Genomic DNA, 13,635 nt, shown 5'->3' on the forward strand with positions numbered 1-13,635 from the left:
AAGGTTATTTTCAGGGCCAGACCTTCCCCGTGACCCTAGAGTAAGACCTGCTTATGTGTCAGTCCCCATAGTCTTGTTTATGACCTTTCCATAAAGAGCAAAGCATCCTGTGATCACTCCTCCACCCTCTCCCTGCCCCAGGAAACCAGGGTGATATTTTCAAATGCTAAGAGTAAAGGGCAAATAGGGTCCCTCTCTTGTCACTGAATTCCTTCCCATGAAACCACATGACAGGGAATTTGGGAGACCATGAGCCCAAACCAGAGTGGGATGAAACAAGGACAGAGCAAATATGGGACAGGGAGTTCTCTGGAACAACATACCAGCTGAAGCATCATCGAAACGCTCTCCCAGGTGGCTTCCTTGATGTTATCTCCACCATCCACCAGGCCTTGATAACCCTGTGGGACATATTATAACTGTTAAGCCCTTGACAGGCTTCTCCCTAAATTCCCAGGATTAAGACAGGATCCCTGGGAAGAGGTTCTCTGAGAGTCAAGCCACCTCCTCCCACTAGTGAGTCCTGGATGCTCGTGAGACTATATTTAACACAGTCCAAAGAAGGAGACGTCAACTTTTGCAATACTCTCTTCTAGTTTCTCCCATTCTTTAAATATCGGGATGTGGATATCCTTCCGAATAATCTTAATTCTTATTTTTGGCTCACCCTATCTCCTCCAATCTGCTTCACAGGGGACCAATGATAACAGATGGTCTTGATAACCATGGAGAAAAGGAGAAGGGGAAGTTGGTGGGAGGGAAGGAAAGAAATGTGACTTGCTCTAAGAGACTATACAATCTGATAGAAGAAAGCGGGTGGACCTTATAAAAAGAAGAGTGGGTAAAGCATGAGAGAGTACTGGGAGAAGGGTGCAAAAGAAGAGTGAGAACCTCAGGAAGTTATGCAAACTACAGAAATACAGCAAGGCTCTTCCCTCCTGGGGCTCTTCCCCTGGATATACTAAATTTGCTGTAAATACTACCCATTTCCATTTCTTTCTCTGTTTTGAGGGAGATGAAAGAAGAACTGAGAGTTACTTTTTCCTTTAAATTGAACAGGCAACATGAAGACCCAGTTTGTAGATGCCCGGGTCCCACCATCCCTATTGAGTCAAGAGTAGGAAAGAGTGACTCATGAAGATAGGGAGCCAAGGAAAATCAAACATAGCAATGTAACTAACTGGGAGGTAAGGACACAGAACGTGGGAAGGGGATAGAAGGCAGATTTAGAAGAGGGCAGAGAAAGAATGATGAAGAACAAAGTACAGAACTAACCTCATGGACAAAGAAGACACGGGCACCGGTGAAAATACCAACTCGAACCACAGCCCTGACAGCAGCATTCATACCTGAAAGGAGGGACAAAAGAAGTCATGGAGGGGTTGCTCCTAAGAAAAGGTGCCCTGGAATCCACATATATTACATTTGGCTAAAAAAAATGAATCAGTACTTTACTTAGTCTTTTCTCTGAATCTAGAATAATCCTCTCATCAAAGTCTTCTGACCTCCCCATTCCCAATTACTGCAGTCAATGTTACCGGAGCTTCAGATAATCTGCATTCATTGCTCCTCAAGCCCCGCAAAAATCCTGCCTTTCCCAAGACCTTTCCTTGATAGGACCATCTGGGAAATAATAACAACTAGAATAAAGCATTTTCCTGAATGTGTATTGTGGGCTAGACACTGCCAAGAGCTTGTCAAACATCATCTCATTTAATCCTGTCCACAATCCTGGAATTGTCTCCATTTTAAAGATTTGGAAACTGAAACTCAAAAAGGTCAAGGGGCACAAAGCTAGTACTTTTAGAAAGTTCAGATTAGAATTCAAGTTCTCAAATGCCTAAGTTAACACTATCAGCCTCTAAGGTTTGTCCTACTAATCTCAATGGCTGTACTAGGTTTTTCCTTGCTTTCTGCACTATATCGAGACATCAGCTTTTAGTAGGCATTTAAGAACAAGGACATGACTCTATATGGTTCAGTAACCTGGCAAGTCACAGTCTATTCACAAGTTCATAAGTATATCTGTTACTGGACAGCTGATTCTCTCAGTCTACACACACACACACACACACACACACACATATACCCCTTTTTTGTGTCACTTGAGTTGGTCTATGTTCCAATGTGTGCCACACAGTTGTGATTCACTAGTTCCCACATTGCCAGAAGAGGCTGTGACCAAGTGTGCAGGAAGAATTGGTGGGGACTCTATTCTCTCACTGCCTTCTCCTGGCATTTCCTCAATTAGTCAACGAATATTTGTTAGTCTCTTCCTGTGGCCCTGTATATAAGATGTTTATGGGGAACTCGAAAAGTATGCTGTAAATCATTCTCTCTCTGCTTCTACTGGAAGAAAAACTTAGGACTAGGACTCGGCACGGTAACTCATGCCTGTAATCCCAGTACTTGGGAGGTCAGCTGGGAAGATTGCTTGAGCCTAGGAGTTCGAGACCAGCCTGGGCAACATAGCAAGACTCCATCTGTAAAAAAAATAAATAAAATTCAAACAAAACAAAATAAAAGCTTAGGACTAAAATACAGAAGCAATCCTTTTCCCTTTTTCACAGATGAGTATTATCCCTCTCCTAGTAGTTTTTCAGTGAAAAGAACTCTCTTCCAGGAGCACTGTGAAAAAACCAGCCCTTCCCAACACACAGCAGGTGTCCCATATGTGTGTTTCATATTAGGAACAATGCACTGATCCTGTGCTAAGCATGGCCTTATTGGTGACAGATGGGAGACATTCCTTTCCTACCATGTAATGTGAGGAGGAGCACATGGTGATGCACAAGGAATCTTACAGCCATAATGGGTCAACTTCTTGTGAATCATTTTAGCTACCCTCTGTTAGATATTCTACTACATATTTTTGTTTCAATCTAAAATCTGTTCATGTTGTCCTTAACCCTGCCTGGAGAAATGTAATATACCAGCAAGCACCAAGAGAGCTAGTAATCGGGAAAACCTGCAGCACCAAACTAAAAACCATCACAAACTTTTGAATAATCCAAAGCTATCAGGAATAGGATGGAATAAAAAAGATCAAAATGTTTCTTTTTTTGCAGGTTGGTATTACATGGCTATTAGCTCCAAATTGAAGGTTCATTTGTTCACTTAACAAATATTAACTGAACACCTATCATGTTCCAGGCACTGTGCTAGGCACTGGGGGGTACAGCAATGACCAACACAGAATCTGGGAATACCAAGATAAAGGACTTGGTAATGGTCCTCAAGATATGTGGAGAATTACAATATGGTCTATTGGTCCCTATAAAAGACATGAGCCAAGCACAATGGTGCATGCCTATAGTCCCAGCTACTTGGGAGGCTGAGGCAGGAGGATCACTTGAGCCCAGGAGTTAAGTCTAGTCTGGGCAACACGGTGAGACCCCATCTCTCAAAAAAAGACAGACAGAGGGAGAGAGATACAAAGTACAGTGGAAACAGGGACAAAGAGTATCTAAGCCTGCCAGAAGGAAGTCAGAGAAGGTTATACAGAAAAGACAACATTTGTCATGGGACCTAAAGGACAATTTCCTCTAAAATTTTTCTGTCAGGTGGAGAATTTGAGGGAGAGTGTTCTTGGCAGAGGGAATAGCACAAATAAAGGCGAGGGTCAAAAAACAACCATAGGTAATTTGGTATTATAAAGAATATAAACTAGGAAGTGGTGAGAGATGAAGTTCTACAGGTGGGCAGGCACCTATGTGCCATGAGAAGTTTGAGTTGTATTCTACAGGCCAGGGTTTAATTGGAGATCCATGGGTGATGGGTTTCGGGGAATCCAGGAACCCCACAAAACTGTATGAAAAGTTCTGCAGGCATGGACATTTCTTTTGAGAGAAGGTCCACAGCTTTCATTTGATTCTTAAAGGGGTCTGTGACCCCCTCCAAAAAGAAAAGTTGCAGACAACGAAGAATCCCTGAAGAATTTAGCGGGCAGAGGGACATGATGAGATCTGCATCTCAGAAGGATAACTCTGGCAGCAGCGTGAAAGACAGCTTGAGAGAGGGATTTCTAGCGTTAGGAGGCTACCTGGCATCCTAGATAAGAAATGTGGAAGACCTGGACTGGAACAGTAGCATTTGGGACAAAACAAATACTGGATAGAAGACATCTAGGAAACAGAAGCAATAGGACTTATATCCAGTTGGCAATGTGATTACATTTTAAGGGTCAGAGAGGGAGAAAATGTCCCGTGATTGATTTAGACAAAGGGTAAAAGTGTGGTACCATTAACTCAGCAGAGGCAGGTTTTGGTTTGGGCAGGTTGGGTTGGGGGTGATACATTCATATTTGGATATGTTGAGTTTGAAGTCCTTATGGAGCATCCATGTGAACACAGAAGAGACTATCTCAAAAGAATATGTGGAATTATAAGAGAAAAAGGCAAGGAATGGAACCCTGAGGAAAACCAACATTGAAGGAACAGGAAGGGGAAGGGAGATTCCATGATGAAAACTAATAAGGGGCAGCAGGAAATACAAAAGAACCAGGACTTAGCAATGTCTCAGAAGTCAAAAGGGGACAGTTTCAAGAAGTGGGAACAGTGCCAAATGCTTCTGATAACTAGTCTAAGGTAAGGCCTGAAAGGTTGGACTTGTCAACAAGAAGTCATTGGTGAGCACTGATGTCAAAGCTCACTTATGACATCACTAAGGCAAAGCCCCATGAAGTCTAGAAGCCTAAGTTCACACCCTTAAGTGGAAGGCATCAAAACCAAAAAATCTGTGAAGAGAGGAGCTTTTCAGTAGCTTGAGAAACAGCCTATGTGTGTGAAAGGAACAAGGTCAAAAGTCAACACAAAGTCATCAATGCTTTAGGAAAGACGAATAAAGTCAGCTCAATAAGATCAGAATAGATATGAAACTAAAGTTTGTTTTCCAGCCTGTCACAAGGCCTATGGGATTCTCTTCTGGATACCTGGAGTTCTGGAGTATGAACTTGTAATTTTAGGAAATAAGGGAAAAACTGTTCTGAAATGTATAGGTTAGAACATTGTTTCTTGCTCCCAAGCTGAGTAAATGTTCCTGCAAAAACTCTAACTTAATGCAATCCTGTTGGTATACCCAGAGTTAAGAGAGACAAATGACTCAAAGGTTTTCAGTACAAAAGCAAACAACAGATGGTGGACAGGGACTATCCAAATCAGTTGGGCATAAGAAAAATCTCACAATAAGGAAATTATCTTCTCCCTCTGCCTTCTTCTTACCTCAACCCCACCAACTTCCAGAAGTCATTCATCCTGTCTCCAAACTGAACATCTGAGTGTCTTCCTAGAAACCAAATTTTAGGATGTTCTTTGTGCACCTGGTACCTGCGCCTCAAACCCCTAGTTCCCTAAAAATCACAAACTTTGGGGTACACAAATAGTTTATACTAAGGAGCCCCAGTAATTCTTTGAGCTCTCCCAGCCAATCTGACCAGCCTAGTCTGGCCCCAAGCCAGTCCTGGCCAGAGTCTCCTTGGCTGTTCCATGTTGCCCTAAATAAACCTCTATGGCAGCTGTCTGACTTATTAGAAGCAAGACGAAGGATAAGATTACAGGCACCATCCAATAGGTATTCTGGGGATAGTCAGGAGGGGCTCTGGAGAACATCATAAGCACGTAGTTTGGAGTCTCCAATTACGGCATATTGGGAAGAGGTTTTAGAAAGAAGAACTGTGGGTGATGGGTCTCTATGAGACTAGACAGAAAAAAATCTAATAAATGACTTGAGCATGACTTTTTTGAAAGCTGACACTAAATAATTTCTTTCTGTCTTAACTTTCATAAGATTTTTTAAAATATATGAGGAATAAACATTTGTTAGAGATGAATTGCACTTTCTAATGGATATCATAAGTAAAAATTATAAACCCTAGAATAGCAAGCCAGAGAGGTAAAGGAATCTCTGTTCGCGCGAACCTTTAAAAATAGAAAAGGCCAGGTGCGGTGGCACATGGTCTGTGGTCTCAGCTACTTGAGAGGCTGAGGCAAGAGGATTGCTTGAGCCAGGAGTTCAAGTCCAGCCTGGGAAACATAAAAAGATCCCTTCCCATTTCTCTTTTTTTTTTTTTTTTTTTGAGACAGAGTTTCACTCTTGTTGCCCAGGCTGGAGTGTAATGGTGTGACCTTGACTCACCGCAACCTCTGCCTCCCGGATTCAAGCGATTCTCCTGCCTCAGTCTCCCAAGTGGCTGGGATTACAGGCATGTGCCACCACGCCCAGCTAATTTTGTATTTTTAGTAGAGACAGGGTTTCTCCATGTTGGTCAGGCTGGTCTCGAACTCCCGACCTCAGGTGATCTGCCTGCCTCGGCATCCCAAAGTCCTGGGATTACAGGCGTGAGCCACCGCACCCAGCTGATCCCGTCCCATCTCTTAAAAAAAAAAAAAAAAAAAGGATAAACATACATTTGTAATGGCTGGCTATTTGGAGACAGAGGGCCAGAGCAGATGACTGACTGAGGTCCTTTCCAGGGTTAGAATATGCCAATGTTTATGACAATGTTTATGGCTACTAAAGGTAGCATAGTTTTGGTGGCTGAAGCCATTCCTAGGCTGGAAAGGGAATTAGGATTTGGTACGGCATCAGCCCAGCATCCCAGAGTTCTTCGTTTTTGAGCTCAGGATATCCGATTCCTGGCCATTTTTCTACCTCAAGAGATGATTAGCTTCGCTGAGTTCGGGGAATGACAAAGCTGTGACCTCTATGGATTTTAGACAGCTCAATCTCACTTTTCCATGTGGCCCACAAACCCTCAGGGGAAAAAAAACAAAAACATTTCTATGTTTTCTCCCTGGGAGAACTAGAGTCCATCAAACTCAGCTCTGGGCAGGCGACTTCTGAATTTGAGCTTCTCCTTCAGCTGGGACCTTTCAGCTCTATTTTGAGTTTTCTGTTTTGCCTCCTTGCCTCCATAGAATTTTAGTTTCTATCACTCTCAATCCCTAGTGATATGCTGCTGTGATGTTATGGGGATTTGCAGGTGGGATATTTCCCTGGATACACTATGCCTATCAGCTGGGTCCTTCAGAAATTAGCTTATCTATAGTCCCTGCCTCCATAAAAGAGGGTCTTTCTCTTATAGCAGTGAGTTATGGCCATCACTAGATTCAGAGGGCCTCACGGCTCAGGATCAGAAGGTGGAAGGGCTCTGCTGCTCTTAGACCCAAGTTAAATCCTAGGCTGACCTTTTTTTCCCCTCTTTCCCTCTCTAAAAATATCTTCTTCATTTTATAACTCTGTGTATCTCACTTGGATTGTTTAGCAGGCTTTCTTCTCTCTTCCCCTGATCTGACAATCTGGGTCCACAGACCATTCTACCAAGGTTTCAGGATCAATGCTCAAGTGCATGTTAAAGAATTCAGTATTGGCATGGTACTCTGCCAGCAGAGAAGAGAGATGCAAGAAAAGCCAGGTCTGTGGTTTCTGCAAACTCAACTAGGACTCTGCATTCCTAATCTGGTCACTATTCCTAAACTCAGACCTCCATACTCTCCTTCCTCAGTTTCTTCATTCTAGCACTTTCTGATTCATAACCTATATCACAATTATAACAAATATTAGTTTAAAAAGTCTAGCTTTACTAATATACTAATAAGTATCATGAGAACAAAGATTGTGTCAGACTTTTTCACTGATGTATCCCTAGTGACCATCATCCTGATTGACACAGCAGATACCAATTCATTTTTAATTAATTAATGATACATGTATTGAGTATTTATGATGTGCCTGCTACTGTTCTAAGCATCTTACTTAAATAAAGAGTTCAGTGTCTTGAAATCTACCTTCTCCACGAAGTTTTCCCTGATTAATTCAATCAGGGGCTATCATTTCATTATATAAGTAGATTCCACTTGGTTAATGCACACTTGCTTGTTTTCATTTATGTGCCTTATGTAAGAATTCTAGTTTCCTCATTAAACTATAAATTCCTAAAGGAATTCAACTTCTTCACAATATACAAGACAGGGCTCTATACAAAGTGGTCCTTAGCACAAAGTCTAAAAGAGCCTAGGGACAGTGGTACTGAGGAGGGGAGCCTAGCTGAAATTGCTTTCCTTCTCTCTTTTTTCCATAATTGTCTCCATGTCCTGTATCCTTTCAAAGAAATTCTTCCTCTTTTCAATGTATCAGAATATATCAGAAGATCAAATGAGAAAAAGTTTTTTTAAAACAAAATCACATATTCTCTCTCTCGCACTCCGTGTTTCCTATACACCTAATTTTCATGACTCCCAGGTTTCTTAAATTCAATCTAGAAAAAGGTTTTTGCTGGCTCATTTTCTGCCCCTCCACCTCATAGCGGATCTGTATTGATTAACTGCTGCTGTTCCTATTTTTTCAAGGGGTAATGAAATGGAAGAGGAGGAAAGGCCAGAGAAAACCGAGTGCCTGACTGACCCTGGTCAGTACAAGAACTCTCCAGACATCAGAGTTAATACCTGAAGACCTCGTTGGGACCCACCAAATACTAATTCTGGGTCTCCTCCCATCCCCCCCATGACCAAATACACGAGTTAATCCACTTACTGCCTTCTCAATAACTTTCTCTCTTTAGTTTCTTTCCAATGCTGCTTGAGAAAACACCACTCTTTCAGGTTTCCAAGGACCAAAAGAGTCCCCAGTCTTCAAAGAAACTTTGAAAGAAGTTTTATGAAGATGTGGGTAAATAAAAGCAAGGCAAATAAAATTCAAATGCACTTGAGGACTTAGGCCTCACAGAAATTTTTAGGAAAGCCCAAAATTCCAGTGAACCTACAGAAGAATAATTCTATTGTAAATGCCAACGGAGTCAGTAAATTCCAAAAGCCCCAACAGTCGTGTTTTTCGTCCCCTCCTCCTTACCTTGGGCATCTCCGCCAGAGGTTAAGACGGCGATGGCTTTGCCAATCCCCAGGGTTTTGGCTGCATGGTGCTCTTCATGGGTCATGATCCACTCTAGAATTTAAGACAATGGCCAGTTAAGACACAGCAGGAATCAAGATGCCACTAGCTCAAGAAACGGCAGTTAGACTGGCTAGAGCCACCTCAGTCAGGCTCTCCCACTATACCAAGTCTGGGCTTTGCAGCCTGAGAGCTTTGGGCTTCTTCCAGAGGAGAGCCACACCCTTGTAGACTGACAAGCTGAAATGTCATGTAATCAAGCCCAAGACTACTAAGGTTCTAACTAATCCCTCTCTGATCCCTCCCACCCCAATTAGAACCTGTGTGGGGAATAAACTAAGGTCAGGGAAAAGAGAAGTTGACTGAATAGAAATGAGAAAGGGAGGAGAAAAGTTGAGTTAGCCTCAAGGATACCTCCCGTTTCAAAGAAGGCATAGGTTATTGCAGAGAGCTGGAATCAGATGAGGTTTAGGGCACTGATGACAATCAGCAAAGTAGAAGTAGGAGAGCAAGGGTACGTTGGATTATAATTAAGATTAGGGTTGGGTGTTATGGAATTGTGCTATTGGAATGGGGTTAGGTGATATGGAGTTGAAACTGTAGTCTGAGGTTATAAAGGCACATCAGAGTTAGGCAAATTAATGGTGTCAGTCTCAAGAGTGGTCAGGGACTTTCTATGGCTCTTCCCTCTCAGGCTGTCAGCCTCCTGAGCATCTCTTGATCCTTGGTCTTTGGGTCTTGCCCCTCACATTACTACCTGCTATGAAATGAGAAGATTAATACAAAGTCACTGCCATATATACACAGATGTGTACATATGACATGGGAACACCCTCATATTTTGTTCTTTAGGGATCACCTCTCTCAAAGGAACACATAAGAGGACATACTTTTGTATCCATAAAATGCCAGTGGAATTATCACTCTCCCAGTTTTCCAGGCTAAAACCTGTTATTTTTAATTTATCTCCTCCCTTCCTCTCAGATTCAAAACAGTAACTAAATCCTATTATTCTCCCTTCTTATTATCTTCCTTTATACATCCCCTCCTTTCTATCCTCATTGCCATTTTCCACCTGAATTGCTTACTACAATAGCTAGTCTCACTGTGCTTGTGTTCCTTTCTTCACTCTATTAGACACACAAAATAAACCTTTATAGGAAGGTCATAGGTCCCTAGGCTTCAGTGGAGATGTGTATTCATTCACAGGAACCCAAGTTTTAAGGGCAGCTTGTGCTTGCTTCTACCCTGCATTTGGAGATCTCAAGGTAGCTGCCTATAGAAACATAGGTCACATAAACACACAAATCCACACAAATAATAAAAGAATGCAATGAGACATATACGAAGACATACATTCACAAACATGCATTGTGTTAAGAGACAGAGATTAATGAACATACTACATATAATCAGTACTGACAGATAAGTTCTCAACTTGTTGGGTTGGCATTCGAAGCTTCTACAATCTAGCCCTTGCATGTAGCTTCAACTTTTGGTCCTACAGATCCTCTGCTCCATTGTCACCTGAACATTACTTTGCTGTTCCCACTTTTGTGCCTGGGCATACTGCATCCCTTGTCCTGGTGGCTACCCTGGCCCTTTCCACAGATTCATACCCCATTCCATCATTTAAGGCCAGTGATAGTTGTACCCTTATTAAACCTTCACTGATTACCACAGGTCAAGGAAGCCTTCTTTTGGACTTCCTCTAATCACATGTTGTCTAAACTGGATCACCGCCTCCCAGGTTCAAGTGATTCTCCTACCTTAGCCTCCCGAGTAGCTGGGATCACAGGCATACACCACCACACCTGGCTAATTTTTGTATTTTTTATTGAGACGGTTTTCACCATGTTGGCCAAGCTGGTCTGGAACTCCTGACTTCAGGTGATCCGCCCACCTCGCCTCCCAAAGTGCTGGGATAACAGGCATGAACCACCACACTAGGCCTGCTTTATGTGGCATTTTAATTGTTTCTTATGCACTGAAAAGAGGGTTGGACTAGATCAGGGTCAGCGTACAACAGTCTGTAGGCCACATCCAGCCCTTCTCATGTTTTTGTATGGCAGTAAGCTGTGAAAGGTTTTTATATTTTTTAGTGGTTGCAAAAAGTACTTCATGACATGTGAAAAATGTTAAGTTCAAATTCCAGTGTGTGTACCACCTTCATTCATTCACGTACTGTCATGGATGTTTTTGTGCTACAACAGTAGGATGGATATTGTGACAGAGACTCATGAGCCGGCAGTCTAAAATATTTACTATCTGGCCTTTTACAGATGAAGTTTGCCAACCACTGGACTGGATGGCTATTAAAGTCATTTTCCCTAAGTAGACTGAGAACTCCTCCAGGGCAGGGATCATGATCATTTTTAAAAACTCTCCCACAGCCCACTAAAGCCTCGCAAAGTCTATGCACATTACAGGACCCCAATAAATACTTGTTGAAAACAATGAACTGATGAACTACATGAAATACAAATGTATGAAAAACGTAAAATAGGCTTGGATACAGATATACCTCCATATTCTACTTTAAAACACACTCCTAACTTGGACTTCAGAAATCATATAGTGGCAAACAGTGAAAGGAACATACAGACACGCGTGACTAGAGACACTCTTATTTAACTGGAATGTTCATGTTCAAATTTCTGCTGTTTTCAAAAAAGAAAGATTAAGTGACTAGGGCAAACAGGAAGGAAAAAAGATGGAAAGAAAAGAACAAGACATCTGGGTATGCTGATCCCTTTCCTCCCGTTTTTTTTCTCATTCACTCTTGGAGCTTATGACGGGGGTAGAATCCCACACAGAGCTCTTCTACCCCTGGCAGCGTCAGTGAGGGAGAAAATTCGCCATAACAAGAGGAGTTTAAGAGTGCTGACCTGTAAAAACCAGCTCATATTCTTCTACTGAAATCTCTAAGGCAGTTACAGAGGCACAGGACACAGAAATTCATGCAGACTCATGTATAAGCATCCCTTACAGACCCACAATGACACGCACGTAGAGAGAAACAGATATTAAAACATATCTCTGAAATCACGTGTGTATATAAGCACGCGGCAGGGAGAAACAGACAAGCAGCATCACAGGCGCACAGATTTGAATTGGGTGAGTGCCAGGGTAGGGTCAGGCAGCCAAGGGCAACCCGTCCGAGCCCCACCCACCCATCCCTGATTCCCGGGGAATGCAGCTGAGCCTGCAAGCGGAGGGGGCTGGCCAAGGGGCTAGGATTCTTCACGACTGCCCTGCCCATCCCCCTCTCGGCTCGGCTTAGGATGCCGTATCTCCTCTTCTTTTCCTTTCTGCTCCTTTCAGTTCTCCCTACCGCCTACTCCCGGCCCATACCTTCCCGCCTCACTCCCAGCTCTCCCCCTTGCTCTTCACTCAACGGCCCCTCTTGCCTTTTAGTCTTAGCTCTCCTCCGCCGCTGCTTTCTTGCAGATTGTCCTTGGGAAAGGGGGGAGGTGTGCTGGACGAACACGGGGAGGAGCCAGGTGGAGGGAGGGGGAAGGAGGGGGGGAAAGGAGGAGAGGCTTCCCAACCTCCACTAACAGATGCTGACAAGAAGGCTCCGCCTCCTCCTGCTTGCCTTTCTCCTCCTCTTCCTCCTCCCCTTAAGAATTCGGCTCAGATATGGCAGCGGCTTAGTTTCTTCACTCCCCACAGCCCTGGGGTCCTCATATCTATCTAGAGAGCCATCAGCATCTTTATTTAATGGGAATAGGAAATTATTTCGTTGCTTCTCTTGTTTTCAACACATAACTTTTTCCTAGTCCAGACTCCCTGAGACACCTTGCAGTCCAACATGTTCAGCAACTGATAATAAAACCTGCTCCTGTGGCCCCCATCCGTCTTTAAGCAAACATTTATTGGGAGTCTGTGTGCTAGATTTTGCATTAGGTGCTGAGATATTTTTAAAAAATAAATAAATATAGTCCCTGTCTTTGAGGAACATTGAATTATGACATCTTCTATAGAATAGCCTCAAAAACTTCTTTTACATTTACATTACCTTTCTCAGAGAAAGTACAGAAAAGCTAGCTACTTGGAATGGAGGTGTCAAGAGGGAAGGGCGTGGCTGTGACAGCCACTTCTCAAGCCTGCTGTAGGGAGGGATGGGGGCGGGATTCTGGCAGTGAAGCAAGCATGTAAATTAGGCTTCACAGCAAACAGGATCCACCCTGGAAAAAGGGTCAGATGCTCCCAGAGCAAGAGGTGCATCCATTACTCAAGTCTCACCTACCCTTGCTCCACCTATGCGTTTGCTTCATTGTCTCCACAGTCAGGTCTCCTCTTGCTTTTACCACTGCCCTCTTCCTCTTGCTTACTTTTATCTCTACCCCTGCACATTCTGGCACACACAATACAAATGCAAGTGACTAGGAGATAAAACCCCATTTGACTACACAAAATAAAAGCATTTGTGCTCCAAATTATACCATCAAGAAAGTGGAAAGACAACCCACAGAATGGGAGAAAATATTTGCAAATCATATCTCTGATAAGGGGCTGGCATCCAGAATAAAGAAAGAACTCATTTGCAACTCATTAAGAATGTAAACCAAAAATAAAATTCTAAGCCCCTCAACCATCTGAATAGACTCCTCCTCTCAGTCAAGGGTATTCCAAAATTAATCTGAAAAACTAGTTCAGACCTTGATGGAAAGGGGGAGCCAGACATGCTTCATTATATGCTCCTCCCTTTTGGAATTACTGATAGAACACACTCTTTAAGTCTGATAA

The 13,635-nt window shown here is 42.9% G+C and overlaps 2 protein-coding genes across 20 annotated transcripts in view; one reads left to right on the top strand and one right to left on the bottom strand.

Annotated features, from left to right (window-relative positions):
- Positions 1–8,525, top strand: part of LOC105492931 (ankyrin repeat and SOCS box containing 8) — a 55,346-nt gene extending 46,821 nt beyond the window's left edge. For 6 of the 8 annotated variants that reach the window (XM_071071810.1, XM_071071812.1, XM_011760323.3 and 3 more), the window contains 2 exons: positions 1,060–7,411; positions 8,346–8,525. The gene's annotated coding sequence lies outside the window, so the exon portion shown is untranslated. The remainder of the gene's footprint in view (positions 1–1,059; positions 7,412–8,345) is intronic. The other 2 variants (XM_071071811.1, XM_011760322.3) reach the window with 2 other exon arrangements.
- The window catches only part of LOC105492929 (phosphofructokinase, muscle), a 45,870-nt gene that overhangs the window by 14,011 nt on the left and 18,224 nt on the right, over positions 1–13,635 (bottom strand). For 7 of the 12 annotated variants that reach the window (XM_011760318.3, XM_011760313.3, XM_011760308.2 and 4 more), the window contains 3 exons: positions 8,845–8,937; positions 1,276–1,349; positions 324–401 (listed from right to left, as the gene is read on the bottom strand). In XM_011760318.3, coding sequence (XP_011758620.1) covers positions 324–401; positions 1,276–1,349; positions 8,845–8,929 — 237 coding nt within the window. In that variant the 5' untranslated portion in view covers positions 8,930–8,937. Of the gene's footprint in view, positions 1–323; positions 402–1,275; positions 1,350–8,844; positions 8,938–9,026; positions 9,072–11,771; positions 11,793–12,237; positions 12,477–13,635 lie in introns of those variants that run through there. The other 5 variants (XM_011760321.3, XM_011760317.2, XM_011760319.2 and 2 more) reach the window with 5 other exon arrangements.

Source organism: Macaca nemestrina, chromosome 10, assembly GCF_043159975.1.
Source record: "Macaca nemestrina isolate mMacNem1 chromosome 10, mMacNem.hap1, whole genome shotgun sequence".
NCBI classification, from domain to species: Eukaryota; Metazoa; Chordata; class Mammalia; order Primates; family Cercopithecidae; genus Macaca; species Macaca nemestrina.